Below are 16,640 nucleotides of genomic sequence, written 5' to 3'. Positions count from 1 at the left end.
TAAAAGTATATAATTATTTATTTAAAGACACACTTATAATTTACACTAGCACAAAAAGAGGTAAGTAAATTCAACACACAGTCACTATTACTAGACGTACATCACTTATTCCTTATTAGACAAGTCTTAGTTAACACCACTTATTTCCAGACAGGTGAGCGCTTAACTAAAGATGGCACTCCAATAAGTTAAGAAAAAGGGAGGGAAAAGGCAGAAATTAGGAAAAAGCACACAACACAATACTTTAGAAGCACCCAGCAAGGCAGGAAAGTGAAGTCTACTTGTGAGCAAAAAGTTCATGCCAGGCTCCCTCTTTGAGAGAACAGAACACTAATGCGCCCAAGATCACACAGTCTTGAAAAGTCTTGCAGGGAGTTCAGAAAAGAATTAAGTCAGCTCAGAAAAGTTCAGTTAGCCAGCCTAGGGCTAACCCAAATGGTAAGTGGAAGCTTTAAGAGTCACCCCACACAGACCGTTGCGAGGGAGGCCAGGCGGACACAGTACTTTCAAAGTGGAGGGGATCCTCCAGCGGGGGCAGCTGTTCCTGGCAGCAGGTGCAAGTCACGGCGTCGTCCAGAGGAAGAGATGGTCTCGACGTGGAGGAAAGCTGAAGGTCGTTGCACTGCCAGGGAAGAAACAAGCCGTGGAGTTCTCCGGTTAAAAGCTAAGACCCTTTTATTCGCGGGGGTGGAAAAACCGTGGTATTCCGGTTGCCGGGGTGCTTGGCACGGGCAAGGCGGCCACGAGATGATCCAGGAAGGCGATAAGACGGGCAAACTGGTTATCCCCACCAGTCAAAGGAAGACTCTCCGGACTGGAGATCTCCTCTGTCGTCGGGAAAAGTGGTGAGACGGTTCGCAGGGCTCCACTGGTGGTGTCGTCGTTGCAGGTCGGCTCAGCTTCTCCCTCTTCGGATTCTTTAGATCCTGTGGTGACTTCTGAAGTTCCAGTCCCCAAAGCCCTGCTTTTATGCAGCAAACCCCCATTCATTCAGCTTAGCTGTCAAACATGCTAAGTGGTGAGCCGGGCAGTTGCCAAGGCAACTCAGTCCAGGGTGCCTAAACCCCCTCCGACACCCCCTGTGGTACCCAGACAGAGTGGCACCACTTTTGGAGGCTTCTGTGGAGAAACCCGCCAAAAGGAGGAACAAAGTCATAGAAGCGAACACAAACGCCATTTTGGAACTGAGTTTCGGCAAAAATTACCAACCAGTGATTTAATATTAATTTAATAAACCGGCGGTATGTTCGGGGCTATTTTAAAAAGTGGTAGCCTCGTTTGCAGTCGAATATAAAAAGTAGTATCCACTGCCACCAGCCAAAACTTGATCAGGGGGATGGAGACGTGCCCCGGAGACGTGCCCCCTCGAACAACAGACCCCGGGGCAATTGAATTGCCCCGACCAGTACATCCACAATATGATGGTTTGTACTGGTTTCTGTTCATAATTTGGGACTAGTAAAGCCAATGGTGACTTTACATGCCCTGGGAGACAGTAGTCAGTCCCAGGGTATGGAGTCTATGTTTGGGGGTCGCTACGACACCCCTGGATTACGGCACGGAGGGTGCTGTGTAACCCACATACCAAAAACACATGAAGCCCTATGGGGTAAAGGACCCCATAGCCCATAAAACACATTCAAAGTCAAAGGAACACCTCAAATCATGTCTAAGAGTGGGAGGAAAAGAGTCTCACTCTTAGCAGGAGAAAAAAATAAACCCCAAAAAATCCAGCAAAGCTGCTGGGGGACTCACTAAGTTTGGGAAAGTAGCCTTTACAGAGAATTCTCCCTGACAGTGAGCCGAAGGCAACCGATGGAACACTTCCCGTCACCTGATGTGCCTACGCTGAAGTGCCCGAACGAATCCCATTGATGCACTCCAGACAAAGAGAATGAGATCCGCTCCCGCAAAGTGATGCGCGCAAGAAGAACAGGACACAAAACCCCCGTCGCTCCAGCATAGACAGATGAAGTTGACCATGGAATTGGAGCTGGAAGTTTGAAGGACAAGATGGGAAAACAAAAAATTGCAACGGTGCAAGTGTTTCTGACCCCGACCACGCAGAGAAAAGGACTGATGGGCGATGCGCTGGGCTCAGGAAGGCGGGGCGACAGCCACGCATGATGGCCCAGTGTAAAAATAGAAGGACAATAATATTTTTGATGCTTCAAAAAGTGATCCAGTCCCATTCCGAATGACAGAATGTCCCAAAAGTATGGAGGAAAGGGGACGGGACCTAGGAGTTTTGGAAGTTAGATTTACGGAACACTAAGTACTAGCTCATCATTATTTAGTGGTAGCTCCTGGTCACTAGTTAATGCATGATACCCAGTGTTAAGATGGATTTCTGAACTCTGACCTGATGGGCTGAGGTTCAGAAGGCCAGCCTAGTTTCTTGGAACAGGGTAACCTTCTGCACAAGCCAGACCAACCAAGGTAGCATTGGCGGCAATCAAGACTAGGTCTCGGGAAGGGTGAGAGTGATTGAAGGCCCACAATGCGCACACACAGTAAACAACACCACAAATGACTCTCAGTCAAGTGTATATATCAAAAATACATATACATTTATTAAAGGCCTTTTAAACCAAACAAGATAAAACCACAGTAATATTAACAATTCTAAAAAAAAACCTTATACTAGTGAAAATATATACATTAACTGTTGTCTTAAAGCAATATTAAGCAAATATGGATCCGCAATCTGTAACAGAAGAGGGTCAGACAGTGCAAATACACTTTAGGCAATTCTTCAGGAATCACAACCCTAACTAATTAGGTAGTCCAATGAAGTGTGGCGCCTTGTGCTCAAAAGTACGTTTAGCGCGGCAGCTCTCGGTCGTGTGTTAAAGTACAAAACAGATCTTCAAGGGGCTGTAGGGTCTCAGGAAGGGGGGTGAGGCAATGAACAATAGAGTTCCACTATTCGAGGAGGCTATCCACAAAAGGGCAGAGCGATTTCCAGGAATCAGGAATAAGGTGGTATCTCAAGCTACCCTAACTAAGGTGAGTGGCCAGTGGGGGACTCTCGTGCATAAAAGTGTATGGATGCGCCTGGGGGGCACCGGTAAGTGATGCAAGTACTCACCGACCCTCGTCGCAGTCCGGACCAAACTTTGCTGCCAGTCTAGTCCAGTTCACTCACAGGTTCGAGTGCAGCAGTTGTGTGTCTCTCCGTCTTTTAGGGGCTGCATTCCAGGACTTCATTCTGTGATGGGACAGTGGCCTTTTCGCCGCGTCTGGGGAAGGAATTGGGTCAGTTCCACTGCAGTTCGTCTTAGGGCACAGCAGCAAGGCACCCACAAAGCTCGTCACCACAGTGGGGAGACACGGGTACCGCGTAGGCTCAGGTTCGGGCATATTCTCCTAGTTCCTGACCTAGGAATGCAAGGTGTATGAAAGTCAGCAAGAGGGTTCCTTCAACTAAGAGCTTACGGTTCCCAAAGTGTCAAGTCAAGACTCGAGACGGCTGCGATTCCAAAGCAAAGGTCGCACACAAGCTGGTCTGTTCACTGGGCGGTCCAGGCACACTTCCGAAGGGGCTCATTTGCAGGTTAAGCAGGAGGTGCCGAGAGTAGTTGGTCCCACTACTCCAAAGGGTGGAAGTGCCCTTGCAGGCCTTCTGTGATCAATGAGAAACAAGGGCTCTGATGGGACAACAGCGGAGTTCAGGTGCCAAACCTTCTAGCAGGTCTCCAGCGGTTGCACAGATCTGTTTCTTTGATTCAGGATACTTGGCTCCTTTAGTAAGTTCGGTGTGAACTCAGACAATCGATCTGGAATGGGTGTATAGTGCCTTCTCTTATCCAAAGTGTGCATCTTGCCACAACAAAGGGCAACCAATGTGCTCACATTCAACCATCCCAGACGTGGACCAATCATGGACCACGGTCGTACCAGTCATTCCAGCACATCAGACATCCTGGCACCCAAAATGTTTAGTGGAACTAGGCAGGTCCAGCCCACATCGGAGGGACACACACACACACACACACACACACACACAAAATCCTTTGAGGGTGTCTAAAGCCTTAGGGGTGAAAAAGAGCCCCCAGCACACTGTACTGGAAGGTACATTGTGCACTGATAAAACAGTTACCAAAAAATGGCAACAAGTGAAAGACTAAGAGAAACAAAGTCTCCCACTAGTGAGTCTGAAGGGCATGTCAGTTTCCCCCTTAATGAGATGAGCTAAAATCCAGTGGAGTACAGCAGATTACACATAAAGGGAAATCTTTCGTAACACACAGGCAATGCTTTTAGCTCCTGCTTATACAATCTTTATTTCGAACCCTGCAATGCTGTTAACTTCACGGCCATGTGTGGCTAGACAAATAACCCCTGTCTCATATGATGTAAATATATACTGCCTCCTCAAAAACAGACAAATATATTCACCTGGTAAAAATAACTGACATTCAAAGTACATATCTAACCTGCGGTGCGTCGGGTCAACAGCAAACCGCCGAAGTTAAAGGGCAATGCAAATTGTTGTAGGAAGTGCAGTGAAGTGCCTAGATTAAAGGCAAACGTCGGCTGACATTTTTGAATGTTCCAAAAAAGAGATAAGTGAGCCTACGTATTGAAATATATCTATAATGTACATCAGCAAACAGAATAAAAATGTGTGCTCTGGTGAGAAAAATCAGATAAAAGTAAATCTCAAAAAAAATGAAAAATAGTATGTTGAGTATGATTGGGGCATTCAAAAATCCCCAGGTAATAAAAGGAATGAAATATGCACAATGTAACAACATTTTGACCAATTATTTGCAACATTCAACCAGCTAATCACTGGTGCAATATGCCAATATATGGTTATATATTCTGGACTGCACCCCCTCAAAGAGAAGGTTAAACAACTGACTAGTCCACATATTGCCAAATATAGAATCAATTCTGGTAAATAACCACCTAGTTACATGGACTATTAAACATCAAATTGAAAAGGAAAAAAAAGCAAAAGAATTGAATTTTCACTCATGCAGACAGAATGTACAACATCTGCAATTAATGATGTTTTGACTCCATATAGTCATCTATTATGCATACAGATATTGTAAGACCATTCAAAGATGTCAGACAATATTCGAATTCACAAATATGTCACATAACATAATACTGCATTATCAAGGAAAAAACTATACTCCATCCACCCATAGGTTTCACAATCATGCAATATGTTAAAATACTAAACATCAATTTTTACATCAAATAAGATAGAACTGAATGTTTACAATGATAACCCTGAATAAGCAGGACATGCCCTTTAACTAGACAGCACAATGTGTACTAGATCAGAAATCACATTAAGCCTCTTTAGACAAATGTTACAGGATTGAATCAACTTTTGAATACACACAGATGATACATTGTAGAGTGGTAAATAGGGATGGAGGGAATTTATCCTGCAACTGTATATCACATTTGGAACCCAATATGTACAGTAACCTCACACCTGAGTTTCATCACACAAAATAAAATTCTATGTCCACATTACTTCACATCAAACCACAATACAAGCACATGGGTTAAACAAAAAAGTGTAAATGAAAGTCCTCATTTAAACCTTTGGGTGGCGTGTGCCCAACAGATGTATCCAGTACCTCACATTGAGCAAGACACGTAGACTTGTCACCCCCTATGTTCGAGATTTTAACCAGTTCTAAGATCATGAATCTGATCTGAAAATGTTGTGATGTTTCGCCTGAAAACATCTTGCAACTGGTGACCTTAAGTTGCTCGTACTAATGTTTGACCTGTGCTCAAGCCATCTCCCCAGAGCAGCTCTTTAGTAGGCCACACAGACATTTGATACAGTAAACGACCCAGAGGTTGAACAGGTAGCAAAATCACGGCGGGCAACCTTTTCACCAGTGTATGGATGTGAAATGGTAATTCCTTTTTAGAATATGGTTACAATTGCTGCATGATCGGCACAGAAATTGCCTCACTTGCATGCACGTAAGGTCTTCTAAGTATTGAGGGGCGGGTTTATTTGTGCTTACTAGTCTATCCCCAAGATTCCTGCCACCTTTAAAGGCCATCATCAGTGACTTAGGAAATAATTTCAACAATTGAGGGTCAAATGTAGGCATTTCCAATTTCTCTTAAGGGTGTGAGAAATGTGTGCAGTGTGTCTTGAGAATTTGGAGATACAGAGTAATGGAATATAGGGACTCTTCTTGTTATACTTAAATAGGAAATACATCTCCACTAAGTTAGCTCTCTGTATAGTCTGACAAACCTCCTCAGGATAACCTCTACCACTAAATCTCTCTTTGAGATGAACGCTCGTGTTGAAATGTCTCAGGATCAGGGAGATTTCAGTCATACATCTTGGGTGAAAACTTGTAAAGTGTAAAAGATTTTTCACATAAGTAGGTTTATGGTAAACATTGGTGATCACATGTCTTCCTGAAATTTGAAGCTAAACATCCAAAAAGCGAAGTTCTGGAGAGCCAATCTCCAGTGTGAATTTAATACAAGGATGCACCTTAATGTTCAAATTTGAGATGTTCAAAGAATTGGGAAGGGATTGAGGATGTCGAGTGGTTACTCTTGAATTCTGAAGGTGCAAGGGCCAATAAGCACTTCATAATTGGAATCCTACAGATTATCTTGTTCAATAACTAATTTAGATACCAGGGTTCCAACTATGCCTAAGCATCTGGTACATCGATGGGCTCTGCTATGGTATGGGCATATGCCAATATTTGATGTACCTCTTTGAAAAACAACATGTATTGGACAACCCAAACTGGTCCCATAAGATAATATTTCAGAAGTCGTATAATTTTAGGGTGGTTCAAGAGCAGAGTTGCAAGACATTTTTGAACATCTGACCTTTGTGCATCCTCATATTAAATATTTTCTTGATTTTAAATTGATTGAGTCGGAAAGTCAAGTGCACGCTTGCACCACAAATATATTATACATTTAATTTATTTTGCTTTATTGAAAGGGTCTAATTTACTAATTATTTTCAAAATGTCAGACTTTTTAGAAACTATTCAAAAACATCCAAATTAGTCACCTTGGAAATGCATTCTCTCAGCGTTAGGCTGTTCTCCTTCGATTTACGCTTGCTCATTTTCTTTTACTTTGAACCTATCAAATGAAAAACAAATAGATTAAAACAATATTCAAAATATATACGCATGTGTGTGGGGGTTACGGGACATGGCGGTGGAGCCGTGTGGAGTACGTTCAGCAGAATAAGAAACAAAAATTACAGTTTTAAATGCACAACTATAATGGCATCATAAACTACTGGTAGTGCAATGTAGGCAAAAGACGGGCAAGATGTGAAATTCCTACTTTAACAGCTACAATGTGGGATCTGTCGCAGCCCGACTCGGGAGACAGACAAGCGATCATATTTGTAATTGGAAGTTTATTTTACACAAAGTAAAGCCTGTTCTGCCCCTAGTTCAACAATGGGTCTTTGCCCTATCTTATGAAAAGAATAAAAAGGTTGCTTGTCAAGACATCTACCAATCAAAACCAGTCCTCTGTGCAAATACCTAATCTACCTATGGTCTGACCCTACCACTAATACATTAACCTAAACTCAACCAGGTCAGCAAGGGATTCTCCCCTAGAGTTTGTAAAGGTGGTTGGTTTCTGACCTGCACCCAAATGTCTTTATTTCTTCTTCCAGACAATCTGCCTGCTTGTATAGTTCATACTTCAGGTTTGTTGAATGTCTCTGTATTCTCTGCCTTCGGTACCAGTAACGTTTCATTGCAATGGCCTTTGAATTCTCAGTCCTGTAAAATATTGCTGTTCACTTCTTTTTGGAGCATCTGTTCCTTCTTTCTGGTTGGGAGGATGTTTGTGTGCACCTGGCCTTGGAATCCTGTTTCTCGCACCCCACTTTGGTGTTTGACTTCTCAAAACCATTCTTGCGCTCTCCTGTCTTTTGTCCACCTTAGGGTTCCCAACCCCGTCCCCTTGTGTGGGTCTCACGTGATCTTTATGTTGCTCTCTGCAACAATATTGGGCCACCCATTGGTAATCAGCTGCATGCAACGATTTCAACCAAGGGTCAGGAACCACACCAGCCATTTTTAAAGGGTCTTGTACATCATTGCCCTGCTCAATTCCGTTATATACCCATGTCATGATCTCTGCTTCCAAAAGGTCAGGGTTTTCCCAACTCCCTTGGAAGCAGATCCATAACCCAGGTTCCGAGTGCCAACCAGTCCCAATTGGGACCTTTTGGACCCAGTCCTGGCGCCAGTGGCACCAGGCTCATAAATATGCCCAGTCCCAGCGCTGGAAGCGCCGGGCTCATAATGCTTGGGTGGACTTACCTGCAGCAGACCATGCTGCTTACTTGCCTGCCAGTTGAGCCTCTGATCCTCTTCTGTTTGGAACTACTTTTCCTGTTGGGTGGGGCAGGAGCCACTCCCTAGATTCAGAACACTGGAACTCTTCTGGAAAGCAGGAACTCTTTTCTTACTAGGCGTGGCTGTGGAAGGAGACACCTAAGCACTACAGGAGGCTATTTAAACCACACCCGATGGATGAATCTTGCTTTGCGTTATTCTGCATCCTCTGCAGCAGAACGCTCATCGTGTCTTCTGCATCTGATCCTGGGCCTAAGGAAAAAGGCTTACCATCCTGAATCCAGTCTTCAGCAACACCTATAAAGACAAGAAAGAACAGGTTAGCATTACGGTCTTCAGTGACAGCTCTTCACTTACCTGGTCCATCGGCTGTCACCAACGCCTCGCGGTGCATTCCGGCATCTGAAGGACAAAGGCTTACCTACTCTTCGTGCGCTCCGGAGGTCTTCACACTGCATTCCGGCATCTGAAAGACAAAAGCTTACCAACTCTTTGCACGCTCCGGAGGCCTTCGGCGCTGCATCCCGCATCTGAAAGACAAAACAAGGTGCGTTTAAAGACATTGGGGAACTTTAATACTCACGTGCCATTACTCCTTTCCACATCTAACCCAGTGGGTATTCCGGCACCCGGCAGCCGCTCCGAACTTGTACCTGCAAAATAAAAAGACAGTTAGAGCGCATCGTGAAGCAGGCAACAAGCGCTTACTTACGTGCTTCCAGGCGCTTCTATTCATCACACGGGCTCCATCTTCAACTCACTTCAGCCCGTCATCCGCCATCGCCGGAACCCTGCAAAACAAGAAACATCATTACTAAAGACTTTAAAGACATTAGAGTAACTCTAAACTTACCGTTCGTGCAGTAAACGACGGACAGCAGTCCTCTGAAGTCAAGAGGCCTGCTCCCCTTATCCAGTGAAGAAACTGGTTACAGCACCCTGCCCCGAGGCAGATGGAGAGCACGGTGTTCACTTACCTAAGGTGAGAGCGTTAACCTTTGGGGTTCTACAGGAGAAGAGAAAGGGAAGAAGAGAGAGACATTCAATAACCCAGTTCCTTAATCCCATATTTTCTATCTGCAGACATCTCACCCTTCAAGTCAGACATACAGTGCACAGAGGTCCAGCCCAAAGAGCCAGCCGTGTGTTGCACATCACCTTTGAAGATACGGTATACGCCCAGTCAAGACCGGCGCCTCTACGGAATCAGGTGAGCGTTACAACCCAACAAACAAATAGGATACTGTTTGTTTATTTTTTAAACTCTTTTTTTTCTGATTTCCCCCTCCCCCCCCGCTACCCAAACCCCCAACCCCTCTTGCCCCCTCCCGACACCTCCCCCCCCCAACAGTTAACCTGCCAAGTTCAGAGAAGATGCAACTACTTTAAGCATAAGAGAGAACACTTGCATAGCACACAATAGTAAAAAGTGATCCTTGAAACAGTGGGGTAAGACCACAAAGCGGTTAGTTCAAGGTAAGACCAAACCTCTGAGGAGTGTGGGGACCTGTGCAATGCGAACATTTGTTCAATCGCCCCTCTATAATCGCATTGAATTACAGTCGTCATGCAGCAGCACTGCTGTCCAATCTTGAATAAAATCAGTCATAGTATCATTTGCTATTGCAGTGAGTTTTTCGTAGCTGAAAATCACCCTGAGTTTGCAGAGCCATTCCTCTTTAGAGGGAGCCAGGGCACTCTTCCATTTTTGCGTGAGCGCCAACCTCTCTGCCCGCAACATGGCACCAATGACCTTGGGGAAGGCATTCATCTCCGACTCAGGCAAGGGGGGAGCCCAATAGAATTTCCAGCGGGTACAATGATGGACCATAACCTTCAATATCTTTGATCCAGCTAAGTAGTTCCGTCCAATAAACCTGTATGGACGGGCAACTCCACCACATATGAAACCAGATTCCCCGTTGGTGGCACCCTCTAGGGCAGAAAGGGGAAACGTCCTGGAACATCCTAGACAACAAAGCTGGGGGCGATGCCATGAGTGAAGGATTTTAAAGTTATGTTCCATAGCTGCTGTGTATAGGGAGCCCGTGAAGATGCACTTAAGGACCGCCCTCCAGGTGTGATCATCCAGTGACATTCCCATCCTCTCTTCCCATATGTGCTTGAAGGGTTGTCTGCCCTCTAGGTCCGATGTAATCAGTACACTGTAGAACCTAGACAGCGAACCCTTACGTGATGTACTTTTGGCCAGAATAAGTTAGAATGGGGTGAGGGGGCGACTAAGCAGCTCGGACCACCGTGGTTGGGTAAGTATCCCTTTCAACTGCAGGAATTCAAAAACTGAGGGGGGGCCTATCCACCAGAGCCTCCGTTAAGTTGTCGTATTCAATGAAGCCCTCTTCTCGTAAAAGCTGGGAGAATCTTTCCAGGCCCATGTCAGACCAGGCCTGGGTGTCCCGGAAGCCCCTCATGCCCAGGTCGATGGGCGGGCCCCAGAGCGATGACAGCGGAGAAGGCCATGTAGTTAACACTTTGTTAGCTTTACTGGGTTTCCACAGCGCCCAAAGGACTGCTAAGGTGGGATGTGTCCTGAGCTGTAGGGGGAGAGACCTGGGGGAGGCCCAGAGATAGTCTCTGACCTTTTTTGGGTGAGCATGAGTGTCTTCGACATACGTCCAGTACGTACGCATGTCGTCTCGCATGTGCTCCAACAACACCCTAAGCTGCGCTACTTTGTAGTAAAGCCTAAAATCGGGGAGTCCAAAGCCACCATGGGATTTCGGGAGGGTCAGGGTGGAAGTTTTGATCCTGGGCATTTTGCCATTCCAGATGAAGTGCAGGACACGGGACTGGAGCACCTCGAAAAAGGCCTCAGGTACCACGATCGGGAGTGCAGAGAAGAGATAAAGAAGGCGTGGTAGGATATTCATCTTAACCGTAACCATGCGTCCGAGCCAGGCGAGTGTAAGAGGAGCCCATCTTTTGAGATCGCTACTGACCCGGGCGAGGATTCCAGGGAAATTGCACTGGTATAGTTTTGACAGATCTCTGGGGATGATGGTGCCCAAGTATCTTGTGGATTCTCGCTCGATTCTAACCCCCTGAATATCGGTATTGTTCCCGATATCTTGTTCCCCCAGGCCCATGGGCATGATGCTCGATTTGGATGCGTTTATTCTCAGCCCCGAAAAGGAGCCAAAAGAGTGTATGAGCTCAAACAGTCTCGGTAGGGATTTTTGAATGCTGGTCAGGTAACCAAGTATGTCGTCTGCAAATAGGGAGAGCTTAAATTCACACTCACCACACCGTATTCCCATGACTTCCGGGTCGTTCCTAACCGCTATGGCAAGGGGCTCCATGGCCAGGGCATATAAGAGGGGCGACAGGGGACATCCTTGCCGGGTGCCCCTGGAAAGGGAAAAGGGCTCAGATGTACCCCCGTTAACTAATACTCTTGCCGAGGGCGAGTTGTACAGTGCTGCGACCCACCCGCAAAAATTAACTCCCAATCCCATCTTCCGAAGAACCTTGATCATGTAAGGCCATTCGACACGGTCGAAGGCCTTTTCTGAGTCAAGTGAAAGGAGGTATCCCTCCACTCCCTGTTCGGATGCCTCGTGCATAAGGTCGAGGGTTTTTCTTATGTTATCTGACCCTTGACGCCCCGGGATAAAACCCACTTGATCCCCATGTACCAGGGTAGGGAGGAGTTTTGCCAATCTGCTCGCCAGAAGTTTGGCCAATATTTTAACATCAGGGTTTAGGAGCGAAATGGGGCGATATGATTGGCATAAAGCTGGGTCTTTGCCCTCTTTAGGTAAGACCACTATTAGGGCTGACATCATCGTGGGTGGGAGAGACCCTTGGCTAAGTGCAAAGTTGAACAGCTTGGCCAGAAAGGGGGCGAGCGTGGATCTATAGGTCTTATCAAATTTAACTGAGAAGCTGTCGTCCCCCGGGGCAGTACTACTCTTTAAGGAGGAGATAGCGTTGATTACTTCTTCCGGGGAAATGGGGATTTCCAGAGTGTCAGCTTTGTCTGGTAGTAGGCCCGGGACAGGGAGGGAATCTAGAAATCTATCAATGTCCAACCCATCCCCCTTGTATTCTGAGCAATATAAGTTTTCATAATATAGCCTAAATTGTTCCGCTATCTTGGAATCCCTTGCAGTCGAATTACCATCCGCGGAGCGGATTGAATTCACTCTCCTGCTATTCCTAAATTCGCGGAGTCTCCAGGCCAGAATCTTATCGGCCTTTTCCCCCTTTTCCATATATTTTTGTTTAAAAAATGAGAGCTTCCTTTCCATTTGCCCTACTTGCAGGTCAGCCAACCTGGTGCGCAGCCTCTGCAATTCCTCCCACTGCCCGGGAAACATCTGCGTTTTCAGTTTACCACCTGGTTGTATGGCCTCTATCTTGGTTTTCAGATCTTTCTCTTCCCGGTCCCTCTCCCTTTTTTTTCCCGCACCAATGCCAATCAGGGTACCTCTAATAGTTGCCTTAAACGCCTCCCACACTCCCATGGTGCCCACCTCCCCGTTGTCGTTGAGGGAGAAATAGTCTTCTATGGCTGTCAGAAGGGTTCGGCGTGTCTCCTTGTCATGTAGAAGGAGGTCGTTACAACTCCAACGGGAACCGGCCGCCGGGGCAGGGGGGAGGCCAATCCTAATCTTAACCATATCATGGTCCGTCCAGGGGACGGTTTCCACCCCTGCGCCGGCGACCTCCCCCTGCATAGATGAGTCTACCAGAATGTAGTCGATACGCGAGAAAACATCATGAGGCTTAGAGTAAAAAGTGTAGCCGGGGTTTAGCCCTTCCTTGGGTATACTTGTGTCGCACAACCCCAAGTCCCCATTCACTTTCTGAAAGGTTGATGCCATTTTTTTGTGAAGACGGATGTTGGGGCAAGGGTTCACGGATTTCCTATCCCTCTTGGGACACAACACCATATTAAAATCCCCTGCCACCAGGAGGGTACCCTCTGCGAAAACCACTATTGTCGCCTTCATGCTTTCCCAGAAGATGTCCTGCGATTCGTTTGGGGCGTATATGCAGACCAAGGTGAACAAACGTCCCCGCACATCCCCCTTTACCATGAGGTACCGGCCCTCAGGGTCAGCTTTAGATGCTTTAAACCCAAAGTGAGCCCCGGGGGACACCAGCAGAGCCACTCCCCTCTTCTTAGACTGGGTACAGGCAGAGAACACCTGATCTATGTTTTTAGCCTCGAGTTTGGGCTCCTTCCCCCGAACCCAGTGGGTCTCCTGCACGAAGAGGAATTGTAGTCTCATCCTCATAAATTCCCGCATAAGTAGCGACCTCTTGGTAGGTGAGTTGAGCCCCCGTACATTTAAAGACCCCACTGACAAGGATTGGAGTGAATCATCCATTAGGACGCATTTTGAGGCTCATAACTCCAATTTCAAAGATGCAAGTGTCGTAATTCCCAAATTGCTTCAGCACCTCACAGAGGGCTAGTGACAGCCCCCGGGGTGTGGTCAAGTCCCCAAGCCTTGGCGTACTATAACTATTTCCCCAACAACCCAACTTCCTCTCTTCTCTCCCCCTACCCCCCTACCCCCCTCCCCCCTCCCCCCAGATCGCCTGGTTGTGTTGAGGCATCGTCCCAAGGTCACACAACAGGCCAACCATGTCTCCCCCCTCCGGGCTCGTTACCTCTTCATAAACGCCCATTTGAGCACCCCCCCCTTCTTCGGGAACAATACAAAACGTGAAACATAACAACATCCCCCCTTTGCAGCGTCATTAGATTAATTATTCGTTGGACTCCAGTGGCTCTTTCAGCCATTCTGAAGGTCCGGCGACGTTGGGGCCACTCTCCTGAATTTCCTTTGGCCTCGTACTCTGCGCCTCTTCTTCGGAGCATTGTTCCCTTTTGGGCCCATCGGGATGCGCTCCCGATCGCGGTTCCCCGGTTCCAAACCCGAACTATCTAGGAGTTCACCCGTCACTCTATGGATGTCATCTTCGGTGATCAGGGCATATTTATATCCCTCGAACTCGAATGAAAGAGAAAATGGATACCCCCACCTGTATCGGACTCCCTTGGCTTGGAGCATTTTTGTCAGAGGGGAACAAAGGCGGCGTCTCGCCAGAGTGAAGGCCGACAAGTCTTGATATACCGAAATCTGGGCCCCTTCCTATTCCACCGGGCCATTCTTGCGAGCGAGCTCGAGGATCCTGCTTTTCTCGGAGAAATAGTGGAAGCGGACTAAAACGGATCTGGGGCCTCTGGAGGCTGCCCCCGCTCTGTGGGCCCTGTCAATAGTGGGTTTGTTGGTATTAGCCCCGTCAAAAAGCACTCCCACCACCGCATTAACGGCCTTGACAATGTCTGCCTGAGTTTCACCATCTTGTTCCGGGAAGCCCAAGAAGCGTAGGTTGCAGCGCCGTTCCCTATTTTCCAAATCATCCATTTTTAAAGAACATTTCTCTTCTCTTCTCTCCAGCTCCGATAGGCGCATGTCAAATTGTGTCTCGAAAATGCCATTCGAGGCAGTATTATTCTCCAATGCCTGCACCCCGTCATCTAGATTGTCCACCTTTTTGTCTAAGGTGTCCAGCCTAAGGGTAATATCTGCGTGGAATCCTCTAATTTCATCCAGAAGGGCCGCCATTCCCCTGGAGACCGCGTTTGCATCTGCCGCTTCTTGTTGCGTTTGGGCCGCCATTCCAGGGGCTGTGGGGGGCTCAGGGAACGGGCGCCGAAACCTCTGTAGCGATTCCCTCCAGTTCATAGGCCTTCCTTGAGCACACTTGATCCCCGGAGGCCGCCACCAAGTATTCGTGGCCAGCGGGGCCTGCTTAACCCCTTTGCATCCTGGGGGAGGTGGGGGCCCCTGGTAGTTCTGAGGCCGAGGGCGGAGATTCGGTTATGGGGGGGGACAGCGCCGCTAGCAAATCCGCCCACGATAAGGGGAGTCTCCCCTTCTCGGATTTTCCCCTCGTATTTCACTGCAGTTGGGGCCGTGGCCTGGAGTGTTATAACAGGGAGAGGGGGGGCAGGCAAGGGGTCTTAGGCCCCTTGGCCTGTCTTTATGCAGCGCTTGCGGGGGGTAGATGCCCTCGGTTGGGCCCAGTGCACCACTTCGGCTCAGGGTGCTTCCGGGGCTTGTGTGGGCTTCACCTGGTTTCTCTCCTCCTTCCCCCTTTTGAGTCTTATTTCCCCCGGCGGGTGCCCAGCCCCGGGTTGGGTCTCCTTACCTCGGGGGGCCTCTCCCGTTCCAATCGGCCTGGGGTTGGGTCCTGTTTATGCACCCCGCACGGGCTCGCAGGAGTCTGCGCACTCCTGGGGTGCTGCTCCGTTCCTGCCTCCCCGTTGGGAGTGTTCCACAATCTGCTGCGATGCCTCCTTCTCCCGCTCCTGGGTCCTCCTCCCGGGCCGTTTCACCGCCGCCGACAGTCGTCAGGCCGAGGCAGGTGCCCGTGGCCTCGGTCGCCTGGGTCTCTGTAGGCCTTCCCTGGGCCCGGGCTCGCCGCTGCGATCCGCAGAGCCGCAGGGGGGAGGGGCCTCGCGCCCTCTAGATTCGCGGGTCTATAACTCCGGCTCCGTTTCACCCCCGAGGCTCGGGTTTGAGCCGGGGGTGCTCTGCACCTTCATACTGGGGGAGGGGGGGGGGTGGATGTCCCGCTCCGGGGGTGTCGGGGGGGGCTCAGGTCCCTCGATTAGTGCCCTGCTGGGGAGACGAGCGGAGATGCTTTAGAACATCTCAGCGCCCCCTGGTGGATCCTTAAACTCATTTTTATTAACGTTTTCACAGTTGGAGCAACCACAGTACATAAAAATATAACACAGATGTTTTAGCAATGTCTAATATTCAAGGTTGTCCGATTTCCCACTCTCACCCCCCCTGCCCCTCGAGCCAAATTAAGTCTCACCAGACGTGGCTTAAAAGTCATGCCCGCAGACTTTTGATCATATTCGATCAGCGGTGACCAAACTGACTGGAAGTGCAGCAGCCTGCCCTCTTTTGCTGCCGATATCCTCTCGGCCACCAAAGTGTCCCAGACCTTGATCCACCATTGGCCCATGTCCGGTCCCGCCACTGTTTTCCAACATCGGGCCGTGGTGATGCATGCCGCCAGCAACAGGTGGGTTATTAACTTTGCCCGGGCCCCCGACTTTGGGTATATTTCTTCATACAGGGCCCCCAACAGAATAGTTTTCGGGCACAGCGGTAAACGGCTACCCGTAATATCGTGAATCAGTTGTACTACGATCCCCAATAGGTGTGTATCTGGTGACAAAGTACGAACCCAGGGCTCCACATCCTCGCCAGCAGGTGGGGAGGGGCA

At 48.2% G+C, this 16,640-nt stretch overlaps 1 protein-coding gene across 3 annotated transcripts in view; it reads right to left on the bottom strand.

Moving 5' to 3' along the window:
* ORC4 (origin recognition complex subunit 4) overlaps positions 1–16,640 on the bottom strand; it is a 1,582,358-nt gene that overhangs the window by 1,492,446 nt on the left and 73,272 nt on the right. For 2 of the 3 annotated variants that reach the window (XM_069616509.1, XM_069616512.1), the window contains exon 2: positions 7,040–7,113. The exons of the other annotated variant lie outside the window; for it this stretch is intronic. In XM_069616509.1, coding sequence (XP_069472610.1) covers positions 7,040–7,096 — 57 coding nt within the window. In that variant the 5' untranslated portion in view covers positions 7,097–7,113. The remainder of the gene's footprint in view (positions 1–7,039; positions 7,114–16,640) is intronic. 3 annotated transcript variants of the gene reach the window in all.

This window comes from Ambystoma mexicanum, chromosome 9 (assembly GCF_040938575.1).
Source record: "Ambystoma mexicanum isolate Mex_15411 chromosome 9, UKY_AmexF1_1, whole genome shotgun sequence".
Lineage (NCBI taxonomy): Eukaryota > Metazoa > Chordata > Amphibia > Caudata > Ambystomatidae > Ambystoma > Ambystoma mexicanum.
This window is presented reverse-complemented; position numbering and strand designations above follow the sequence as displayed.